General features: G+C 40.5%; 1 protein-coding gene across 1 annotated transcript in view; it reads left to right on the top strand.

The window, feature by feature from the left end:
* The first annotated feature begins 3,092 nt into the window (after nucleotides 1-3,092).
* The window catches only part of IMPG1 (interphotoreceptor matrix proteoglycan 1), a 154,410-nt gene continuing 132,157 nt past the window's right edge, over nucleotides 3,093-25,345 (top strand). The window contains exon 1 of the mRNA XM_060236274.1: nucleotides 3,093-3,600. Within this exon, the coding sequence (XP_060092257.1) occupies nucleotides 3,519-3,600 (82 nt within the window). The 5' untranslated portion in view covers nucleotides 3,093-3,518. The remainder of the gene's footprint in view (nucleotides 3,601-25,345) is intronic.

Here is a 25,345-nt window from a genome sequence, read left to right as displayed (position 1 = left end):
CAATTCTGATTCGAAGATGGGTCAGATTGGGGTCCCAAAGGGGGGGACAAGAGGCAGATGTCACCATCTAATCACACACTTTAAATCCAGAAGGGAACAGCAATGAGATCAGATCAAACTGCTCATCTGACTGCAGCCACTGAGTGTTTTGTTATGTTCTGAATATCATTCAAACCACTGTACCTAATAATTTCCTTCAATGATGTTTCCAGGATCACCACTACAACAGAAGTTTTGGCTTTTGTTTGTGTGCTCTTCTGTTGGATGAATGGATGCTTCAGCTCAAAGCCCTGCCCTTTTTATGCTTCACTTGTAAATTTGTAATGGGCGATTGAAATGTAGCCAATATTTTTTAAAAAAAACAACAACAAAACCTCTTTGCCTCTTTAAGAATATATAATTACTTTTGACAGCAAACCACCTAGAAGAAGCACTTCTAGATTAATTAACAGTGACCTATAATTAAAGGCAGCAGTACTTAGAGAAGCAGCAGTCCCTGGGTAGTATTGCTTCAGCTATAATGAGTGTTTATCATCCTTGTTTGCTTCCAGAGTGGCACTTATCAAGTTTAGTTACCAAGTTTTTTAATTAAATGGAAATATGGATAAGGCAGTCCAAAATGTCTGCGATTTGTATACAAGTCCTGCAGATGCAACTCAGTTCTATGCATGTATACACTAAGGTTGCCAACAGCCTGGAATAAAAAGTGTCTGCTCCTTTACCAGAGGCTCATTGGCATGCTGTTTACCAGGTGATGTTATTTACCTCTGTTCCCTGTAAAGCCCATTGCCACACATGAAGCCTCTGTTAAAAGGGATTTTTTTGCTACTACTTTTCTACTACTTTTTTTTGTTGTTCAGTCTCACAGTCGAGTCCGACTCTTTACGACTCCATGGACAAAGTCATGCTAGGCCCTCCTGTCTTCCACCACCCACCGAAGTCTGCTCAAATTCGTGTTTGTTACATCAGTAACACTATCCAGCCATCTCATCTTTTGCTGTCCCATTCCTCTTTTGCCTTCTGTCTTTCCCTACACAAAAATTATCCTGCTGAGTTCAGTGGGGTTTGCTCCAAAACAGCTATTATTTTGTTAGATCTTCCTAGTGAGAATCTTGGCTTCTTTTTTTGTAGGATGTCTCATGAGTTTTTCAAAGGGGTTTATAAAATCTTAAACAAATAAAAAAATAACTACTCTTTTTGTCTCTAGCCTTTGAATGGTAACCAATGAATGAATTTTCTGAGATTTATTTTGCATTGTTTTGCATATTGGTTTTTTGCCTTTCAGTTCCTTTTTGATGGCATTTAAAATGTTAGACCTTATTTATTCAGGTACTGGTACTGTGATTTTTCTCCCAAGTGCAGACCCCAGGTAGGTTCTCCCTCCTCCATTTTAGCCTCATAAAAATAGCCCTGTGAGGTATGTTAGGCTGAGAGAAAAAATGACAATCTCCAGGTTACCCTGTAAACGTCCGTAGCAGGGTGGCCTCCCCAATCCGAGTCTGATGCTTTAACCATCTCACCATTCTGGTCTCAGGTTGATAGTACTAGTGCCAACTTGTTTTGTCTGATTCAGATAGTGGATGGTCAGAAAGTAGCATGAAATTATTCTTTATGGCATAAGGCTAATAAAAGTGCCTGGTTTTTATAAACAGTTTACTGTAAATAATTGTCAATTCAGTGTCCTTCCATGTTGCAGTCTATTGCCTTTCGAGCATTTTTCTTTATCTTCTTCCATGCTGACCATGAGATAAAGATATTTTCTTTATCTTCTTCCATGCTGACTATAAGAAAAATTTTTTCTGTAATGAGTGTGTTGGCATTGCAACAATTACAGCCCAAGAAATCTCCTTTTAATCTCAGATGTCCAACTATTTTGAAAATTCCTGGGTCCTGCAAAATAATACAGCCTGTGAAGACATAAGTATCTTGATGCCATATTCATATACTCTTTCCCCCAGATTACACTGAGATTCACAAGGTTTAATTAATGGTTGAAGTTGCACCTTGTTCTTTATATGAGGGCAGAATGTGTGGCTATCAGTGCTGCTACCAGTCTAATGTTCTTTACAGTGTATATTGCAGATGAAATCCAGACCATTGTTCAAAGTGTGCTCATTTGCAGGCTCAGAATTCTCTGGTTCCGAAAGGCTGTAGAAATGTTTGTTCAGGAAACAAAATCCATATCCCTAAAAACTGAGATAAACAAAAAGAATGTAGGCTCACATTTTGATCCATCAGCAGCATCTTTTTAATCTTTGCTCCAAGCAGACAGAAGACAAGGATCTTTATTTTCTGTAACCATTGTTTAAATCCCAAGTAAAAATAGAACTCTGGCCAGGTTCAAATGAAGGTTGCACTTAAAGCAACTTGTTCCCGCAGAGTGAGGAAAGGTTCCTGCTGCCAGTGAATAACCTCCCAGTGTGATGCCTAGTCACAACAAATTAAACAGGCAAGAAACTGAAAACACCGGCTCCATGGTTCACGCTGATCATTTGGAAGATGTGGAACCTCTTTTTAACCAATTAAAATAAAGACCTTATTGCAATGACAGGAAATAGGAATATCATAATGGGCCTAAATACTGTGTGGTGGAATTCTTATTTGTCTAATGAACAAGGAAGTAGCTTGAATAAAGCTTTGTCGATCTTAAAGGTGCCACTGGACTCAAACTTTATTCTAAGGAAGTACTTTGTCACAATTTAAAAACATTTTTTTGCTAGCCTGCAAAGTTTTATCTCATCCTCCTCATCCAATCCACTTTCTAGCCCCCACCCATGCTTCCAATCTAATTTGGAATTGGATGTTCCAAGCTGTGATTGCTATAAAACTTTTCTGCTGAGTCATGACATTGTTTGCTCAGACACTGCTAAAACAGTCTTTTCATGGTTTTCTAGCTGAAAGGCTCCATGCCATCAGCTTGCTGAAGGGACATTTGTTAGCTGTGACTTTGCCTCGCGGAAGTAACACACTCATCTGCTGCTGTCCTTTGGCAATCCTTCTCTACGTGACACAGGCCACATGACTGAGTGTCCGAATGGTCCAGTGTTCGCAGGTAATGGCCACTAAAAGAAGGCTTCCTTTGTCTATCACGGTGCTGCTGAAAGTCTTCTGGCGCTGACAGATGCCACTCCAGAAGGTTAATAAGATGAAGGCAGCTCTTCCAGCTGGACCATAAGAGGGATTATGTCTGAGCAGCAGATAAACCGCTTATTCCAGAAACAGACACTGCTTTTTTTGTTGTTGTTTAAACTTCGTCACTCTTCTCAGAATTCTTGCACCAGTCCTACTTTAGTTCTCTTGAGGTTAGAGGTATAGGCTTCACAGTTTGCACAGCATCTGTATAGTGTAAATATTGCTACATATTGGAACATTCTAAGTAATTCAATTTGGGGACATATCTTTCAAAAAATATATATAAAGCTAGTCAGAAGTCTGGGGATTTTTCTCCTTTAAAATAGAATCTCTTTATTCAGTCCAGCCTAACCTCTTTTCTGCATGACTACCTTTGACAATTGTGAATGATAAAAGGCAGCATGAATTTGAAAACTGGATTAATATTTCTTTTCATTTGCCTTGCTCTCCAAGTTCAAGGAAGCAAAGGTAAGTGCCTACTAAAGTGTGTTTTTGTGTTACATTCTTCAACCAGAAAGTGTAGAAATGGAAGAATGTAGAACTCACTGTTTATAACTGTCTTATGTGTTTTTGTATGTCCCTGCACTGAAAATTTTGAAGTCATTATCATTTGGACAACAGAATTTAAGTTACTTCTAGGTTGAGTAGTAGTTTAATTTCTGAATGCCAAATCCATGAGTCATACAAATAAGGACTATGTAGAGTTTGCTCAGATTTTTAAAGTTTGCTTGCACTTTCAATAAGACACATAATTTCAAAAACAAAGGAGGATCACACAGCTAAGGTGAGGAGATATATATAAATGCCTATTCAGCAGCTCTGGATTGACTAAAATGGGTTCCACTGAAAATAATTAGATTCAAGTTGATTGCAGTTGGCTTGATTCATTGGTTTAATGTCCTGATTGAATTTACAGTGTAATCCTAAAAATGCTTTCCTGAGAGTAAGCTTCATAGGATTCTGAGTAAACCTGTTTAAGAGTGCATTGTCAGACCTGCTTCTAAGTGTGTAGAAACTCTTGCAATTCAAAATGAGCTGTGTATCCTTGACTGCAACACATGTTTATAAATCAGGATAAAATTAATGACTGTATCTATGCTGCACAGTAAATTAAAAGTATCGTGCAAGTAGAAAGCATGCTGGCATTCATAGGGGGACAGGGTTAGATATGCAAGAACTGTAATAATATGAGTAAAAGGGTGCAGGTTGCTTTGCCAAACTAATTTGGAAGAAAACGAAGCATCACTTTGTTCAGTTATTTAGTGGGGAGCCATTCAAAGGAAGTCGTTCAGTATTCGTCACAACTCACTAGTGTTCTTTCTGATGTTCTTAAAAGCTAACACAGCATTTTTGTAGTTCTACAACATGAAAGTGTGATAATATTAGACTTTTTGTTATATTACTGTGGCACAACAATGACTTTTTGGAAAGGGTTGATATTGTTTACTCGGGTGGTTTGAATTAGTTTTACTTTTTAAATCATCTTCTAACATTTGAACGATTGAATGAAAGTACAGACATACAGGCCACATACTGACTCTAGAACAGTTGAAAAGTTTCTTATACATGTAGTGATTAAGAGCCAGTTGGGTGTAGTAGTTAAGTGAGTAAACTGGGAGAAGCAGGTTTGATTCCCACTCCTCCATATAAAGCCTTGGGTCAGTCACAGTTCTCTCAGAGCTCTCTCAACCCCACCTACCTCACAGGATGTCTGTTGTGGAGAGAGGAAGGGAAAGAAGATAGCAAGATGCTCTGAGACTTCAAGTGAAGGGTGGGGTATAAATCCAATCTCCTCTTCTTCTACTTTAGCATGTAATGTATCACAAATGTGTCAGAGATTGCCCAAGTTATTTCCTGAGTGATTGAATTCATATTCCTTTCACCTGAGTAGTGCAAATATAATTTATAATAAATTCAAGATCAAATATGTTTGTATTAAAATGTCAGAATGAGTAAAGAGAGATGAACAATGAAATTGGGCTATCAATATAACTATCAAAATAATATTTTAAATCTGTTTCCAGATGACAGATTGTGACTCTTTCTGCCAAAGGTTTCTTAAATTGCTTTGTAAGAGGAACTGTATAAATCACTAACATATTTAAACAGCAGTAATGAACAATGATTTAATCATAAAACAAAATGAAAGACTTCTAGATTATGTTTTCCTCCCAACAAATATCAAGATACTATCACCTCTTGTGGTTGATTTTTTATTTTGTTACAATTCACTTTTTAAACCATTGTTTATTCTGTCTTTCATTTTTCACAATCCAGTTAATGTAATCTCTTAATAGCATTCTAAAAATTGGGACACATGGTCAGGGAAAGGGAATACTTATCTTCAGCAAATGGCAAGCAAAATGTTCATTGCTTTTTTAGAAGTATTTTACTTCAATTAAGGTAGACTTATTCGACATCATTATTATAAATTAACTAGTGGTATGAACAGCGAAGCACCCATGATTAAGAAGAGGAAAATGACTCAACTCGGTCTGAGAAAGAGAATCGAAGTAGCATTTTAGAAACAAGAAAGTTACTATCTAGAAGAAGCTTCCTGGCAGAGATTACAAAAGCTTTCCACAAGAAAGTTTTGGAAGTTCTACTGCCTGAAACATTTAGTGGATAAGATACGTTCTTGAACAATTGAAAGACCTACCCAGGACAGGAAAGGACAGGGAAAGAATTCAATAACAAACTTGCAGTTATTTCTTATTCTTTGAGAAGTGCACATGACAGCTTGATTCAAGATTATTTTGATATGTGGTTTTTATGACAGATCTGCAGATTTATCTTAAGTAGTTCCGGGTTTTGTCAGTTTGTGTTATAACTTGTCTCTGTTGTTTTGTTTTGTTTTTTAAAGTCTGAATAACATTCCCACTCATTAGTCCTTTTAAAGTAGGATTTGAAAATACCTACACTTTTCCATATCTCCATGCTGGAGCAGATATATATTTCAGCCATTTTAATGTAGCAATGCAGTTATGTTAAATGTGGCCTCATTTACTATGACAAGGATTTGTCCAGAAAGACCACATTACCATATGGCTTAGAATTTTGCTGAAATGAAAATACATGTGCAGCAATTATATAGCTTTTACTATACAAATTTGTAATAGTGATTCTTCTCCCACTGATTATATGGCAACTTTCCATGCCATCAATGGGTATCTCCCAATAGAATTGCTAAGTTTCCACTGGGAGCTGGAGATCTCCTGTTCCCATTCGGCCCTTCCAGCTACTGCTCAGCAGGGCAGAAGGGTAAAAAGAAGAAGGAAATAGAGGAACTCACAGCATCTCCAGCAATGCTTGAAGTATTTGGTCACAATTTTATGGTTAAACCATACAGTTTGTTCAGATGCTAGAGCATCAGCTAGGGTTGACAGCCTCCAGGTGGGGCCTGGAGATCTCCAGATTTTACAATTGATCTCCAACTGGCAGAAATCAGCTTCCCTGGAGAAAATGGCTGCTTTGGAGCTTGTGAGACTATCCCCGTCCAAGTCCTGGGTCTCCAACTGGTTGCCAAGCTTTTACTGAAAATCCTATCCCCCAGTGTGCATTGTCACTGATGTGGAAATATTGCATGTAATCAGGAGGATCTAAAAAGCATATTGCACTAGGTGTTATTTAGACCTGATACACATGGTACAAAGTCCACATGATAGACATCTGGGCTTTGAAAGTTTTGCTGCTGGAGTTTCATGCTGGAAACTCAGTTCCCAGGCACATAGTTGCCAAATGGACTGCAGCATGCAAAAGAAATGAGCTTCAGCCTTCCCTCCCATACCATCTGCCCAGCTGGAAATGGCCCTGGAGATTCCCTATTTGCCTTGTTGTAGAAAACTATGGGTAGCCATTAGTTTTCCCAATGAGAAAAGAAAATAGTAGTTCCTAGGGCTGTTTCCGTTAGGGAAAATGGCACAGAAAAGGGGAACTTAGGCCCCTTCTCCCGATGCACCTTTTCTGAATTTGGCCCTCACAGGGCTAGGAACTGAGTTCCAAGCACAGAACCCCATGACTAAATCTGTTGGTAATCCATATGTTTACTGTTTGGACTTTGTAATGTGTGAACCAGTGCTTAGAAATGAAGAGATTCATCAAAGCAAAACATCTTGTCATGGAATTAAAATGCCTCCTTAACAGACCAACCCTGGGTCATGTGAAAAGGCAGACTCTTGGTCTACTACACATACAGTAGACTGTGCTGATAGACTATTGAGGTGGTGGTCCATTTCAGACTGCAGCTGAGAAAGTCGGATTTTTAAAGCTCTTCTCTATTAAAAAGTATAGAATTAATAAGTAGCACAGAGGTTCTAACATATTCTATACTATACTGGGCTAGTTTTCCAATTAGAAGAAATTATTCACATAGGGAACTTTAAACAATGTAACCCTTAACTGCAGTTTGAAGCAGTGCAGTCCATTCTACCACCTCAGCACTCTGATGCTTCATTATCACTTGCTGCATCTGTAGACCAGGCCTAAATCACATCCTAGAATCCAGTTCCTGAGATAGTGCCTTGGAACCATCTCACTTTTTTTTAACTCCTGTGAAATGGGTCTGGACATTTTCAGCATTTCAGAAGGATGTTTGACATAGTAGTCAATATAAAGCATAATGGCTGATTGTTGCTATCATTTGCATACTGCTGAAATGTAGATAACAGGGGGGAAATGGGTTTCCAGTCCTACTTATTGTCAGCAATCTTATTTACTGTCCCTGTGAAGAACGTTAAAGAGGTTATGGCTTTTTAGCTTAGTGAAACAATGACTAAGGGATGATGTGATAAAAGTTTACAAAATTATGCATGGGACAGAGAAGGTAGAGAAAGAAATACTTTCCCCTCTATCTCACAATATAAGAACTCATGAGCACACAATTAAATTGATGAGCAGTAGGTTTAAGAACAGATAAAAGGAAGTATTTCTTCACCCAAAGAGTAATTTAACACATGGAATTCCCTGCTGCAGGAAGTGGTGGGAGCTACAAACATAGACAGCTTCAAGAGGAGATTAGAAAAAAATATGGAGCAGAGGTCCATGAGTAGCTATTAGCCACAAGGTATAGATGAAGCACTATGGCTGCAATCAGATGGGCATTTTGGCCCGATATAGTTGTTTTTCCCTAATGGATTAAAATTCATACAGCCAGATCTGGCCGCTATTTCCCAGTCACACTCACCCTGTTGTAAGATGATTTGGATATGAATAGACAGTAATTGAATTCCTGTGCTAATGAATCCCATGCATTCATCCCATGTTTCTTGAATCCCCAATGCATGCTCAAACCACTTTAGAAGTGTATACCTTTAGTTCCAGTTTGACTGTTCTGTTTTTTTTTTTTAATGGTAGAGCATATGAGCGTGGGCATTCACCGCATGTTTCTCAACTCCCCCTGTATGTTCAAACCAGTTTGGAAGTGTGAACCTTTAGTTCTGATTTCACCGTTTTGTTTTTCTTTAATGGTAGAGCATATGCACATGGGCACTCATGCACACCCAAGAAATGTTTCCCCCCCCCCCAAAGTCTAAGTTTACTAAAAAAAAAAAAAAAAAAAAAAAAAAAAGACCGAACCATGACTCTATGGTTGACACACAGCTCTAATCTGAATGGTCCGTAAGTAGTGGTGAGATGCATTACTGCTATGCATTTGGTGTGGCCGGGGCTTTTTTTTTATCAGGAGCGCATAGGAACGCAGTTCTGTCTGGCATGGTGTCAGGGGTGTGGCCTAATATGCAAATGAGTTCCTGTTGGGCTTTTTCTACAAAAAAGCCTTGTGTTAAACAATGGTGACATCAGGGGTGTGGCCTAATATGCAAATGAGTCCCTGCTTGGCTTTTTCTGCAGCTAATATCTACATATCTATGGGATCACCTCCTCTGCTATGTCTCTGGAAGAGCATTATGCTCTACAGGTAAAAATCTACTGGTGATCCCTGGCTCCAAATAGATACAGCTGTCCTCAACTAGGGCCAGGACCTTTTCAGTCCTGGCCCCAATTTATTGGAATGCTCTGCCGGAAGATACTAGGACCCTGTGGGATCTTCTACAATTTCACAAGGCTTGCAAAGCAGAGCTGTTTCACCAGGCTTTTGCTTGAGGACAGTGATTGGTGGGCTGGCACCCCCCTTCTCCTCTCTCCAAGGGGGATTCTCTGCTCCTGATATCTCGAAAGATGAATTGTTGCACACTACAAAGGATGTTATGGGGTAGTGAAATGTTTTTAATAAATCAGATTACTGATTTTATATTTATTTTATGTTGATGTGCATTGCCTAGAGCCCAGCGTCAGTCAGGATAAGGCAGCACACAAACCATGGTGGTGGTGGTGATAATGATGATGATGTTTAGCCATAGGAATAGTTATGTGGGAGATAGCAATGTATTCATTGCATCTTCTTGTAAGAAAAGCATGAATTTGAGAGTTATACATGAACTTAAATGATAAAAATCTTTTGAGGGAACTATGTATTAATAAGCTTTAATAAATTGTTATAAATTTAAGGAATTGGGAGTTTGATGTTCTCTTTTCCTGAAGATATCTTTCCCAGAGTAAAAAAATCCCCTCTCACTGAGGGGCTTAGCCAGGGCATCATATAGGTTTAACACCATGGAAGAAGCACGTGGTAAGACCAGATCAAAATGCAATGGAGTACTTATCACTGCCTCCAAAGTGCCCCAGGGTGCCAGTCTGACTACAGCCTATGTCTGGGGCAGCGATGCTCTGTATTCTTGGTACTTGGGGGTCAACAGTGGTAGTGTTTCCGGAATTCTGGCCCCACTGGTGGACCCTGGGTTTTGGTCACTGTATGACACAAAATGTTTGACTACTAAATGGGGCACTGGCCTGAGCATGGCTTCTCTTATGTTCTTATATAGACTTGCTTAAATATATGGGAAAACTCAGAATCTTAAGTACCCTGTAGCCTTTTATGTCTACAATGGAAAAAGGCCCATATGACAATTTTATTTGGCAGTGTAGTATATCTCAACTGAAATAAAGAAGTCCAAGCAATATGATAATTTTCTTAGACGTTTAATGTTTCAGAATGTTGAAGGAACATAATGAGTAGATGCCTGCTTGGAAGCTGTGTGTTCTCACCAAATTATACTAGCATTCATTCAGCTACTTACTTCTCACCAAGATCTTTCAGTAATTTATTAAAACACTGCTAATAGGTCCCATTTGCATATTTCTGGCTCAGCACTAACCTCTGATACATCCAGAAGGCTACATTATCCATCTGTCCACAGTGTGACAACAGTACAATATCATATGAAAACCCCATTGTTCTCTGTGCTTTGAATATTCTCTGTGCATCTTCAATAATATTCAGCTACCCGGATCCAAACTAATGACCTGAAGTGAAGTTGTCTCTTCTGTTCTACAGCTAAACCTCCAAGAAAGTCAAACTGATTTTATTAGAGAGACAAAATAATACATCAATTTTCAGGATACATTCTAGGATGTTCCCTAGCACCAAATTTGGATAAAAAATTTGGAGTTAGGATCCTTCAGAGTTGGAATTTAGAAAATCTGAATTCCCAAATAGCTTTGGGCTTTCATTAAAGTCAGTAGGAATAACTATTTTCCAACTAGAGGATACAAGAAGGCAAACCACTTTGTACAAGGTTTCCCTCATCTCTCTGATCTTTTCCAGTACTTATGCCAACTCAAAAAGCTGAGAACATGTTGCAAGTGCACCCAGCAGCAACAGCCACCATTGCCAGGCAGCAATGCCAGACAATCTGCAGCCAGCAGTCTTTGGCATGAACCCTGACCAGTGCAAGTGCCACCTGGGCAGCATTGGGCATGGCACAGTGAAGCAAAGGAAAGCAAGTGCTGGGGAGTCGGTTAAATGCCTCAACAGTACTAGGCACAGCCCAGTTGAGAGTGACTACAGTCCTGGAGTAGCAGTTGAAAGATGGGAAGGACAGGAGGAGGCAGCAGAATGAGGCATGGCATGCCCTGTACTGTGGACTAGACTGCACCATGCTTCTCAGGGTTCAAAGGGTGTCTCAGAGAAGCCCAGCAATGTTTCTGCTTCCTTCCCCATATACCAACTTTCTGTACCTTGCCCATGTTTCATACTGTTGGCAGACACTCCCCTCCTCACAAAAATGTGGCTGCTTTTGCACACATTGGGAAATACACTTCTGATATTCTTTAGCAATTGTTTCCAACTGGATTTTTTTTCTGTGGGAAAGAGGAAGCTCCAGTTGCAAACTGCAAGTATTTGAATATATGTATGTGTGTTCCTTTAACTGTTGGTATTTGCAGTAGAGAAAAGGGGTGAAAGAGGGGGAATGAATGTGTGAGGTGATTGGTTGAGAAGTGAGAGAGTGTGGGTGGAGCTAAGAAGTATGTGTGAGGAGAGAGAGAGACAGAGACAGAGAGAGAGGTCAGCAGTTAACTCTCAGCAGAGTTATAGCAATTAATAGTTACTTGTGGTTAGTCAGCAGTCTACAGAGTCTGAGAAGCAGTCTTCTGATTAGAATCCCATACTAGTGCTGTGAAAGGCTTTAAGATTCTAGAGAAGAAAAGAAGAATACTTTAGAGGACATATTAGTTATGTGGCTAGGTAGTAAGAACCAAAGGAGCTTACAACATTCTCCTCTCCCCCTTTTGATCTGCATATCAATCCTGTGAGGTATGTTAGGCTGAAAGTCTATGACTGGTCCAAAATAACCCAGTCAGCTTCTGCAGAAAGAACCTGGGTCTGGCAGATCTCGCTCTGAAGCACTAACTTCTACACCACACTGATTGTCATGGGGGGTCGCCAGGCAGCCAGGCCTAGTGTGGACAACCTCCAGGTGGAGCCTGAAGATCTCTTGGTATCACAACTGAACTCCCATTATGTGGTGAACAAGTAGATTTCATACACAGATGGTGGGAATGCAGATACATAGCTGAATTCTGGAAACAAATAAAAAACCAAATTAAAAAATCACTCTGGTAGACTTACCTATAAAACCTGATATATTCCTGCTGCACAGTTGGAAAGATGCAAAATCCTGTGCTGGCACAACAGATTTAATACATATTCTAGTAGCCTCAGCCAGAATGGTCATTGCATCAACATGGGTGAACAAAGTTATTCCTACTATTGAAATGTGGTATAACAGAATCTGGGATACTTTCATCATGTGTAAGATTGCATATAACACATATGATATTCCTTATGACCAATATGAAAGGCATATAGTTGCAGTAATGACTTACTTTACAGAAAATGACATTATTCCAAAAAATCCTTATTATAAAAAACTAATTTATTTTTGAAAGTCTTCTTGTTAAAGTATAGCATAGCTTGATAGTCTTCAGTTAAGATATAAGTTATTGTTGGATTACACTATATGTTATAACAAAACAAATGTATCTACCCTTATTTAGAACTGACTATATTATGTTGTAAACTTCAAATAAAGCATATTTCTTCTTTGAAGAAAACAACAACAACTGAACTCCAGACAACAGATCTCTCTCCTCTTGGAGAAAAGAACTGCTTTGGAGGGTGGACACTATAGCATTATATTCAGCTGAGGCCTCTCCCTTTACTGACAGAACCAAGCTTGGTTGACTAGCAACAGCCACTGCCTAACAGCTTCCCCAGTGACTCAGTCCTAATCTGTCCTGGGGTGAGACTGAGGGGAGGAAAAGAGGGAGTGACAGAAAAGAGGCAGCTATCATGGCCTCTGAGGAAATGCTCCTGGTGGGACCAGGCCTTGCTGTCTAGTTGCATTACCTCCTTTGTTCCTCATCTCTTTGCCATCTCCCCACCACTCCTGCCTACTTTATCTTCTGAATGCCACAGAGAGTTGGTAGGCAACAGCAGGTGGGAGAGAGGAATAGACTTAACCAATGGAATGCAATGGAACTTAAGTGATGGTTGACAGGCCAATGACTGATGGAGCACACACCACAGCCAATGAGAGAGCCAGAAAGTGCCAAAACACTTGGGGTGACGGACAGGACAGGATACGATACAGTACAATACAATACAATATAATATGATATTTTAGAACCTCATATTCAAATGGCCACCTGGTAATCAACTGCTTTTTGTTGAGATCTGTTGAGGGATCAGTCATTTTATACTGACTGCTGTTTTTAGATGTATATTTTAGATAGAATTTAATTGTTGATTTGTCTGGTACTATGAACTTATACTGGAACCTGCCCTGAGCCTGCTTGTGGGAAGGGCAGGATACAAATAAATATAAATAAAATACGGATTCAGAATTATTTGTAACTGTTCCAAATGTAGTATAGCTGAATTACATGTCTCTAATAAATTCACATGATTTCACTTGTATTGATGCTTAATATTCAGACTCGCCCTTTGGAGACAGCAGTAATAATTCAATTTTTAACCCTATGGTGATTCAGATATTTTATCGGGTGGTCAAAATTAAGTAGTGTAAAACCACAAAGAAATGAAACTATATTAAAAACAAACTCAACTGCTGTATAGAAATACATGCCAACAGTTGTTTCGAAGGAGTACAATGAGTAGACAGAAATAGTTGGCTAACATCAGATGTTTTCAGTCAGTGTGTGTATCTTGAGGTCAAGTTGAAAGTGCTGAGTAACTATCATATCTCCAATAAGGCCATATGGTCAAAGCAGGGACTGTCAATTTGAATTTTTCAATTAGAACATGGATTCTTCAGACCGATTAGGCTTGCCATTTATTCACTCAGTGTTGGTAAATTCCTTTCCTCAGCCTGAATCCTCTTCCCTCAAGAAACAGAGGAGCAGGGAGGAAATATCCAGAGAATGGCCTCCATTGTGACTCTCTAGCAATTTCCCTGTGTCTCTATGTTCTTTACCATAGAGATTAGAGGAACTTCCTACAGCATCACCCAAAAATGACATCACATCCTCCCTAAACTTCACCCTCCCAAGGCGCTGCCCACAAATTCTTTTGGGTTTGCCAAGGCAGTGGAGGCAACCTTAGGATGGATTTACACAGGCATATACTATCTTGTGATGTCTTGTTTATGACACAGAAGTGGGGGGGGGGGGCGTTGCTATGATACTGAAAGTAAGACAAAAGTTTTGTCTGTAGTATTTGATAGTTGTTTTATATTTGCAGGTCTTTACATTGTTTTTCAGTTACTGAGTGAGAAATATGCATGTGTGAGCTCACCCTTTGTCTGATGTACTGATTTACTTAGCTTGAAACACTTCTAGCACATTGTGTCCTTTCCTTTAAAAAAATGCTAGAGATGTAGCATTTATTCCTGGAGATCTGATGTGAGTTTCAGTTCAGGGAATAAATATTTTTGGGTTTACTCAGTCAGGCAGACAAAAGCTTACTATGTGCTTTGAAAAATCATTTTAATTAATTCTGGCTTTCCACTTTCCATCATAACTAACAGTGAATAAACTGTAAAGGCAATATGCTTATGTAACTATCCCAGTGAAAAAAGGTAAAATGAATCTATACTAAATTGCTCTGGTCAGAATTGTTTCTTTTTTTCCCATGACATCCCTATTTGTACCGGCTGCAACATTTTCTGTTCACAATCGAACTTTCATAAGGGTTAAAAAAGGTAAAGGTAGTCCCCTGTGCAAGCACCAGTCATTTTCGACTCAGGGATGGCGTTGCTTTCACAACATTTTCATGGCAGACTTTTTATGGGGTGGTTTGCCATTTACTTTCCCAGTCATCTACACTTTCCCCCCAGCAAGCTGGGTACTCATTTTACTGACCTCAGAAGGATGGAAGGCTGAGTCAACCTGGAGCCAGCTACCTGAACCCAGCTTCCGCCAGGATCGAACTCAGGTCGTGAGCAGGGAGCTCAGACTGCGGTACTGCAGCTTTACCAATCTGCGCCATGGGGCTCTTTTCATAAGGGTTACCACTTACCATATTTTGAAAAGCAAAAAAGATGACATATCTCCTGGCATATCTACTTCAAACAAGTGATCACTATGGCAAATCTCATTTTAAATATCCCTACTATTTAAGCTGTGATAATTGCTATAATTAGTAATATTCCAAACCTTCCAACTCCAAAACATGGCATTTTCATCCTTTATTTAAAAAAAAAAAAGACCCCAAAAGAGAATAGACAGATAACAAAAGTATGGTACGGTACAGTAGCTGAAACTGAATTATTAATCAGGAACGCTTTGAGTCAAATCTCATCCTTACCATAAACTGAGTAGGTAGCAACTCACTCTCTCTCTCTGAAACAATGGTGACATCACGGGGGGGGGGGGTGTCCTAAAATGCAAATGAGTTCCTGCTGGTATAAAAAGCCCTGCCCTGCACACTGTTGCACTGAATTTAGAGTCCATGATTTTGGAGTACATAGTGTGATGCAGTGCAGGAAGCAACCAAAAAGTTCACTCTTAGCATTACGTTTTGTTCATGCCAATTGGGTCCATGCCAGTATGTAGGAGAAATGTTTTGAATGCTGAAAGTGCTATATAAATGCTAACTCTTATTATATACATAGACAAGATTACATGAAAAAGGGGAAATAAAAGATCAAGACAGAGTTGCAAATAAAAAAGTTCTCTGCCCAATAATGATTCAAATAAATAGATAATAGTGATGTACTTAATTAGTATTTTCTAGGAGGAAAGCTCACTCTGGGCTAAATCATCCAGTTTGCTGTAATTAACAAGTGCTAGAGTGCTGATGAAAGGATAACCTCCAGTCTTTTTGGATGATTCTGTTATTAAAAGTACTTCAAAATGCTGACTTTAGGGTGTTTATGATTTCTCTACATGATGCGGTTTACTACTTGGCTTTACATTGTGTTCTTTGCTTTTTTGTTATATTATTTTAGTTCATGATGTAAGTCATCCTAGATGCAGCTTAATAGATATGCAAACTTGACAATCTTCAGGGGCTTTCCCAAGAAGGTATCAATAGTGTAATGCTATTTCCATCTAAGAAGCACATTTTTAACAAGGAGTCTTGCCCACCAGAACAGAGGTGTCAAAGTTCTTTCAGGTGTATCATAGCCACCTCATTGAGTATCTTGAGGATTACTGTCACTTTTAAAGCGCAGGACTTGTGAAGACACCAGCAAATCATAACCAGAAGGCAAAGAGCTCTCCCTCTCCCATTCTGCAGTATGTGTCATTGTGCAGCTGGATTGATAGCATTAGTCCTCTAGATACTTAAAACTGAGTAAAGGAAACAGAGAATTATCTTAGTAAGAGAAGGCTGAGAACTAAGGGAAACAATGTAATTATTAAAAAGAAAATAAAGGAATTCCCACAAATAGGAAGGTAGGATACCAGTGGCTAAAGACGCATTATCTTCTTTATACACTGGTTTGAGAGGAAAAAATTCTCTTCAAAATTCAAAGCAGTGTGTTGTGATCAACTTCATCAAGTTATTTATTTTTACTAATAACCACAAAGAGACATATTGTGTCATTTATTTATTTAGGAGATTTAAAGTGGCTCAGTATATGGGAGTATGTTCTGCAGTTAGACACTTCTTCAGGAGTTTTGGGTTCTTTCTATCTAGGTCACTTTCCTTTTCACTTAGGCAGAAGGAAAGTAAAGGATACAAATTTCTGGTTGTTGATGCATTTCTACAAATATAAGAGCTCTGGAAACCTTCAACAAAATCCATTACTATGGTGCAGCCTTCATGTGTCAAATGCTAGCATACAGTGACTAACCTATGCATCCCTGTAGTGCATTTTGGTTCCTAGCAAGACTTTGATGAAGCTAGCCTCGCTTTAAGATCCCAGCTAGGCTGCTTGACTGAGAAAAACATTCCCTCACAGGAGATAACTGCTCCGTGGACTTCAAGTAAAATTATCAACACCCGCTGGTCTTGTCTCTCACTTGGTCTTGTCTCTACAGCCTTAAAGCTAAGTCCAGGAACCTTAGCCTGCTTGCCCACAGTTGTTTTAGTTTGGAAACTCAGTGCTGTAACTTGCAATGTAACCTCCAGAAAGCTTTTGATAAAGTTCCTCATCAAAGGCTCCTTAGAAAGCTTGAGAATCATGGAGTAAAAGGACAGGTCCTCTTGTGGATCAAAAACTGGCTGAGTAATAGGAAGCAGAGAGTGAGTATAAATGGGCAGTCTTCGCAGTGGAGGACGGTAAGCAGTGGGGTGCCGCAGGGCTCGGTACTGGGTCCCATGCTCTTTAACTTGTTCATAAATGGTTTAGAGTTGGGAGTGAGCAGTGAAGTGGCCAAGTTTGCGGATGACACTAAATTGTTCAGGGTGGTGAGAACCAGAGAGGATTGTGAGGAACTCCAAAGGGATCTGTTGAGGCTGGGTGAGTGGGCGTCAACGTAGCAGATGCGGTTCAATGTGGCCAAGTGCAAAGTAATACACATTGGGGCTAAGAATCCCAGCTACAAATACAAGTTGATGGGGTGTGAACTGGCAGAGACTGATCAAGAGAGAGATCTTGGGGTCATGATAGATAACTCACTGAAAGTGTCAAGACAGTGTGCGTTTGCAATAAAAAAGGCCAATGCCATGCTGGGAATTATTAGGAAGGGAATTGAAAACAAATCAGCCAGTATCATAATGCCCCTGTATAAATCGATGGTGCGGTCTCATTTGGAGTACTGTGTGCAGTTCTGGTCGCCGCACCTCAAAAAGGATATTATAGCTTTAGAGAAGGTGCAGAGAAGGGCAACTAGAATGATTAAAGGGCTGGAGCACTTTCCCTATGAAGAAAGGTTGAAACGCTTGGGACTCTTTAGCTTGGAGAAACGTCGACTGCGGGGTGACATGATAGAGGTTTACAAGATAATGCATGGAATGGAGAAAGTAGAGAAAGAAGTACTTTTCTCCCTTTCTCACAATACAAGAACTCGTGGGCATTCGATGAAATTGCTGAGCAGACAGGTTAAAACGGATAAAAGGAAGTACTTCTTCACCCAAAGGGTGATTAACATGTGGAATTCACTGCCACAGGAGGTGGTGGCGGCCACAAGTATAGCCACCTTCAAGAGGGGTTTAGATAAAAATATGGAGCACAGGTCCATCAGTGGCTATTAGCCACAGTGTATGTGTGTATATAACATTTTTTGCCACTGTGTGACACAGAGTGTTGGACTTGATGGGCCGTTGGCCTGAACCAACATGGCTTCTCTTATGTTCTTATGTTCTCTAAGCCATGGAGTCTTGTGAGCAAAAATTCTACTTTGTGGGCTACTGGCATTAAAGTTGTGAGCTACTGCATATTAGTCTTCTGTAGGGCTATTTTTCCTGAGCAAAGTCAAAAATGTGTGAGCTGGAGGCCAAAAATCTGTGAGCTAGTTCACATTAACTCAGCTTAGAGGGAATACTGACTGCAAGTCTACCTTGCAGAGTTGACTTTCTGTAATAGTTTTCCTGAAAAGCTTAGAGACTGGCTCTTCCTCTGGAGTTAATGGGAATAGTTTAAGCGCCTGGTGGCAATCTACTGTTAAACCTGAAGAGAGTGTGTAGAATCTCTGAGGATTTTGATGAAGTGTTGTGCCTGCCTTGTGTTAAAAAGGGCTTTCCTCTTTCTCTGGACTTGGGAGACAGGAGAACATCAGGACAATCCCAACATGATAATTGCTGTATGCAGTTAATCTGATTAGTGCTTAATATAGCCAGGTCCCTTTGAATCATTTGCAGCTGTTTTGCTGGAATATTACATACACACAGTGCCATCTTAAGTTGTTTTTAAAAGTGTCACAATGTGTATTTATAACTTACATTGTAACTAGGAATAAGAGTGCCCCCCAACCTTGCTATCGTCCCACCTACCCAAGTGAAGGCATTCACACACAGACACACCTCAAGGGGAGCTGACCTCTGCCATCTGGAGAGCTGTTGTAAGTCTGGGTGATCTCCAGCTCTCACTTGGTGATGGGCAACAGTGGTTCCCCAGGAGGAAATGGCTGCTCTGGAGACTGTAGTTTATAGCATTGTACCTGTCTGAGGTCCCACCCCTCCTCAAACTCCACCCCCTCCAGGCTCCACCCCTTAAATATCCAGGAATTTCCTAACATGGAATTGGCAACCCTATCTCCTTCCCTTTATCTGACCCTCTGACTTCAGGCCCAATTCTGAACCCTTAACTCCTATGCCCTCCTCAAACTTCACCACAGAATCTCCAGGAATTTCCCACCAACCTGAAACCTGACAGCCCTATTCAGGACTGACTCAAATGAGTTCTCCCTCAGAGGCCTTTAGCGATACCTTTCAGACCAATACTCTCTCTCTGATAACATTATTGGTCTTAAGCACAGGACTTCAGTCTCTCTCTGTCTCTCATTTTCCCTCCCTATCTCTCTCACTGTGTATCTGATCTGCTGCTATGGGACACCATCCCCCCCACCCCGTCTTTGGCTATTTACCTTCCAGAGAAGGAGGGGGAAGAACCCTCAGCCAATCAAGGAAAGGCTTTCTCTGACTCTTTCCCTCCTCCTCCTTCAGCCAATCAAGGTAAGGCTTTCTCTGGCTCTTTTCCTCCTTATCTTGTCGAGGGAAGGGTTTCTTTCTCTCCTCTGTGAAGCAGTGCCACAGATAGCTCTGCCAATGGGAAAGTAGGGAGAAACAGAAACTGCCAGAACCAAGATTTACTGACAGAATCAGCTTGGCTGACTAGCAACAGCCATTCGGGCAGGAGAGAGGAGTGGACTCAACCAATGGCACACAAGTACTCTTGATTGAGGGTTTGATGGGCCAAAGGTTGATGGAGAACACCAATGAGAGAGCTCTGTTTTGCCAAGATGAAAGGGCTTTTATATCTGTAGGGTAGTGTTTTGTACATATACATCACTGTTAAAAACAACAACAAAGATTAAGACCATAACATTTCATTGGAGCTATAAATGGTGGCTGTGTGATAGTTCATTACATAGTTACAGCCAGTTCACTGAACAAAAATTGTCAGCCATTTTGATTTCTGTCCCCACTCTGCAACATTTGTAGGCTTCATTAACATGTGAATTTCAATTCTTCGGGGAAAGATTTTAAAGCCAAATAATATCCACAACTATTGTACCACAAATTATCCACAAAATCCCAATCTTCTTAATACTTGTTTCTTCACTGCCCTGCATGGTATAGAATCCTAATGAAAAAGCAAACACAGCCACAAAAAGCTGTAAAGTAATACTCTGTGTAATACTATTTTTTTTAGAAAATTTTATGAAAAATTGTAAATTTCTAGCAACAATAGAATATATATATATATATATATATATATATATATATATATATATATATATATATTCTCTTGAGATATATATGTGTCTCAAGAGCTACATGTAAAGCCCTGTACAACATTCCACCTTTGAACTCAATGCAGACTTGACAAAAACATTTGTACATGCAGTGAAAAGCTCAATTTACATACCCCAAGATTCAAGTCCACAAAAGAGCTTAACATTGTATCATGGAGCTCTGCTTCTTTCTATTTGCTCATGTAGGAATCTGAAGAAGGCAATTCTTGTTGTCCCCTCACAAAACAATGCAACAGATAGTTAGCGTGTACCAAGCAGTTTCCCAGATGCTTCATCAGGCATGTGTGATCCAGGGACAAATAAACACTTTCATACAGACACCCAATCACTTTGAGTAATGCAGAAATTGATCCATGGGTATCTGGAGCTTGGGAGAGCTGTTTTTTGAGATAGAGACACCAAACGTTCAGCATGGCTGTTGGTGCCTCTCCTCAGAAAACCCCCAAGTTACAAAAAATTGGACGAGAGGGTCAAATTCTATAAGCCCCCAAAGAAGGTGCCCCTATCCTCCATTAATTCCAGTAAAGGGGAAACATTTAAAAGAAACATGGTCCCTTTAAACATGGTGGCTAGAACTCTCTTTGGAGTTCAATTGTGCTGTCACAATCTTGTTCCTGGCTCCACCCCCAAAGTCCCCTGATATTTCCTGAGTCAGACCTGGCAACCCTAGTTCCATAATGGAGGGCTGATTATATTTGCTTCTATTTGTATCCCTGTTTTGTATGAATGAACTTGCTGCATATGGACTGGTATCTCTATTAATTCCAGCAGAATGATAAGTTCTGTGTCCATTGAACTGTATACAGAGTGCAACTTTTTGGTGACTCAATAACCACAGACGTTTATGTTGGTCACTATGGTAGATAATTGGTGTCTATATCATTTTTATGCAGCTGGTTGGCCCTGTTACTTCTTTGTTCAGTGTTTCCCATTGTGCATATTATAATACTAACTTATTCTTGTTTGTTTATCCATCTGTCACATCCAAAGACTGATCTATATTTAATTAGTAAAGCTTTCTTTCAGTCATTAGCTTTTCCTACTGTTTTAAATATCAGCTATGCACTAGCTGAAAATTTAATCCTTGTTTTAGATTGCTTGTCAGCATTTGTAGGAAAGTTAATAAAATTACCCAGCTGATGATTTTCAGGAAGGAGTGAGCTGTCACCCAGTACTGCTTTTGTCTCTCAATTCGATTCAGCTTTTTAAATTAGTAATTGATATACTTTGAAAGGGGCATGCCTCATTTATCAGTTATGCATTCCTCTCTGCCTTTTGACAGCATTCTATATTGCAAAATAATTTGCTTTTTCATACCTTCCCAACCTTGAGTTGATTTGGGACAATTCTTTCACTTTTCTCCAGAATTATTCACATTTCAATGTGTTAATTTTATGACAGATTTTTGCCTACAATTTAGATTAGTCCTAGGGTTGCCAATCCCCCATTTGGGAGTGGGGGATACCCTGGTTAGGAGCCCCACCCCACCCCCACCTCAGAGCTTTCAGAATGTGAGACGAAATGGCCACAGGGTGGTCATGGTGGGAATTACCTCCCCAACAAGCAAGAAGTGGGAAATAAACGTGACATGCTTATGTCACCAGGAAGTGATGTAGGTAAGTTGGTGACATCAAGGGCGATGCTCTGGTTTTTGAACAAAACTCTATGGTAGAATTAGCTTCAAAGCATAAAGTTTTGCCTCCAAACCAGAGCATCTCCCCCTCGCATCACCAGTGTGCCTGTGTCATTTCCTGTTGATGTAAGCATGCCACATTTATTTCCTGCTTCTCCCTCCTTGCTCCCCAAAAAACAAGCCCCATCCCCAACCACTGATCTGACCAACCTGGCAACCCTAGAGTTCTATTTCATATGCATGTATTATTTGTAATGTAGTTCATCAGGATCTCTAAATATTTCTCCTATCACAGCTCTGTGGGTATGAGAACTGCCAAAATCCAGGTGGGCCATGGAGCTCTCCCACAATTACAACTGATCTCTAGACCAGGGGTGTCAAACCGAATCAGGCCGCCAAGCAACTGGCTGTCATCTGCTTCCTTCTCCCTCTCTCTCTTTCTACCTTCTGCATAACAGCTTGCTTTGCAAGGCTTGGCAATTGCTCAGGAGCTACTGAGCAAAACCTTTATTTTCTCCATTGGCTGAGGCTCCTCCCTCCCCCCCCCCCCCCAGTCCCCTGGGGAAGTAAGGAAAGAGCCAGAGTTTCCTTTGTCCAATTCCCTGGATCCTTTGGGAGAAATACAAAGAAAGCATCCTTAAGACCAATGAATGCTAACATTTTAAGCATGTTTTAAGTTTTTTAAAATATATATTTGTGTTTGTCTGTGTTCTTTATAATATTTATATCTCTGCTACTTAATCTTAAATAGGTAAACACATGGTCCAACCTGACATGGCCCAGCCCCTCAAGGTCTCATTTATGTTAGATCCGGCCCCCATAACAAATGAGTTTAACACCCCTGCTCTAGACTATAGGGATCAATTTCCCTGAAGAAAACGGCAGCTTTAGAGGGTGAAATTCTATGGCACTACATTCCTGCTGGGCCCTCTCCCCGAACTCCATTCTCCCTGCAAGCCAGCCAAATCTCCAGGAATTTCTGAACATGAATTTGGCAACCAGAGTAGATACCAATGACAGAAGTCAAAGTATATCAGAAATAACAAAGAACATGAGTGGTGCAATAAAGAGATCAGGATTTTTCCTTGAAGTTTCTTGCCAATGAATTGCAACAACCTTCAGTTAAACAAATACCAAATGAGTAGCATTTAACATTTCTGAAACAGCAGCACTTAGCTTACACTTCTTACATGTGCATCCACCATTGAAGCCAAGTAGATATAAATGTGAATTCACACAATAAATGTGAATTACTGTTCTTCATCTAGACTATAACTGTGTTTGATCAGTGAATGAGATTTCTGGGAGGGAAAAGAATAGGGACGGGCATGGACCGGTCCATGGACCTAATTTTGTCATAAACCAGGGACCAGTTCATTTGCAGTTTTGACATGGACTGCAATTTTGGGAGGTGATTCATTGGAGTGGTCTGTGCAGTGAGCTCAGGAGGCATTTAAATGCCTTCTGAGCCCTCTTCCAGGTCCCCATGGACCTCACGAACCACAAACTGGTTTGTAAACCAGTAAGTTCATGGCTCATGAAATTCATGAACTTTGAATCTCCATGGACCTCCAGTTTTCTGGTCCATGCCCTTCCCTAGTGAAGAAGCACCCTTCTGAATCTGGATTTACAGGTTAATTCTAAATGCACGGTACTGTGTGTAAACAGGTGACTGAATTGTACTCTGACTTTGTGCTTTGACTGAATTGTACTCTGCGACATTAGTCATATATACCCTGCAGTGGTATTCAAGAAAGCAGTTGAGTAATTGTTCAGAAGACTCCATGTTGACTGCAGATCTCTCCATTGTTCCATCAGTTATACCAGCGATCCTCAACCTTTTTTGCACCAGGGACTGGTTTTGTGAAAGACAATTTTTTCCATGGACCCGGGCCGGGGAGGGGATGGTTTCTGGATGATACAATTGTGCACTTTATTTCTATTAGTCTGGTGTGGTGGTGAAGTGTGTGGACTCTTATTTGAGAGAACTGGGTTTGATTCCCCACTCTTTCACTTGCAGCTGCTGGATTATGGCTTTGGGTTAGCCATAGCTCTCGTAGAGTTGTCCTTGAAAGGGCAGCTTCTGGGGAAAGCTCTCTCAGCCGCACCCACCTCACAGGGTGTCTCTTGTGAGGGAGGAAGATAAAGGAGATTGTGAGCCACTCTGAGATTCAAAGTGGAGGGCAGGATATAAATCCAATGTATTATTATTATTATTATTACTACTACTACATTGTAATATATAATTAAATAATTGTACAACTCACGTTCCAGTTGCTAACAGGCCACGGACTAGTGCCAGTCCACGGACTGGGGGTTGGGGACCCCTGAGTTATACTAAAAATTGTATATATTTTAGAAACAGTTCATCATAGTATGCAATGGCCAAATTAAAAGTAGCTTCTTCCCAACTTGCTGTGTCTGCAGAAGAGGGTGTAAAGAATGTAGGATATGCAATATGTTGAAATAAATAGACTGAGTTTCTGCACAGGATACTGCTACCATCATAAGCAAAGTTAGACCCTTCTAAATCCATTGAAGTCAGTGATTGCACCCCCATTCGGAATAAAGAAGCAGACAAGAATGTTGGGAAAATGGGCCACTTTATTAACTACAAACAACATGGCAAGGTAAGCAGTAATAGGACAAGCCCTGGGGTCTTCACCTGACCCTGCCAAGTCCAACAAAGGGTGAGCCACCCTGCCCCCAGCCCTAGCCATACTAATGTGGCTAGAACCGGGCCGGCCGACCCCACATGCCCTCCCTTAACCCCGCCCCAATCACCAGAAGGAGGCGACCAAGTGGAGGCATGAAATCCGATCCGTATTCCATGACATTGAGCCGTAAAGCCCATCTGCCTTTCCTATGGATCGCCTGCAAAACACAGGTGCCTAGGCCTGGGTGCTCACTGGCAAGGTCTAAACCCCTTGCTCATTCCACCAAGTGACCAAAATACCTACCTCCCTAACTGCCACACCAGGCGAAAAGCACACCACCAATGGCCAATCAGGTGATAGTGAAAAAATTCCTACCTGGCCCCTAATAAGGCAACCAGTGAAAACCTGTACTACTGCAGCTCACTGGAACTGCGCAGGGAGAGGTGGGGCTGAGGCTACTTATAGCTTCTCCCCCGCCCAACCAAAAATTACCCGGATGCCCGGGAAACGCTGCCTCATGCATCCTCCGGGGATGCAAAGGCCGGCCCCGCGGCGAGCAGCCGCTTTTGCGGCGAGGCCGAATTGTAGAAAGGTATAATCCTGTTTAGGATGGCGCTGTCAGTCTTTTATTTTGATATATATTTTCCTGAAGTGATAAATAGTATTGGTTATTTTCACAATCCAGCTGATAAATCAAATATAG

Source organism: Heteronotia binoei, chromosome 1, assembly GCF_032191835.1.
Source record: "Heteronotia binoei isolate CCM8104 ecotype False Entrance Well chromosome 1, APGP_CSIRO_Hbin_v1, whole genome shotgun sequence".
Classification (NCBI taxonomy): Eukaryota; Metazoa; Chordata; class Lepidosauria; order Squamata; family Gekkonidae; genus Heteronotia; species Heteronotia binoei.
Note: the sequence above shows the minus strand (reverse complement) of the source record. Positions and strands in the feature narration are given on the sequence as shown.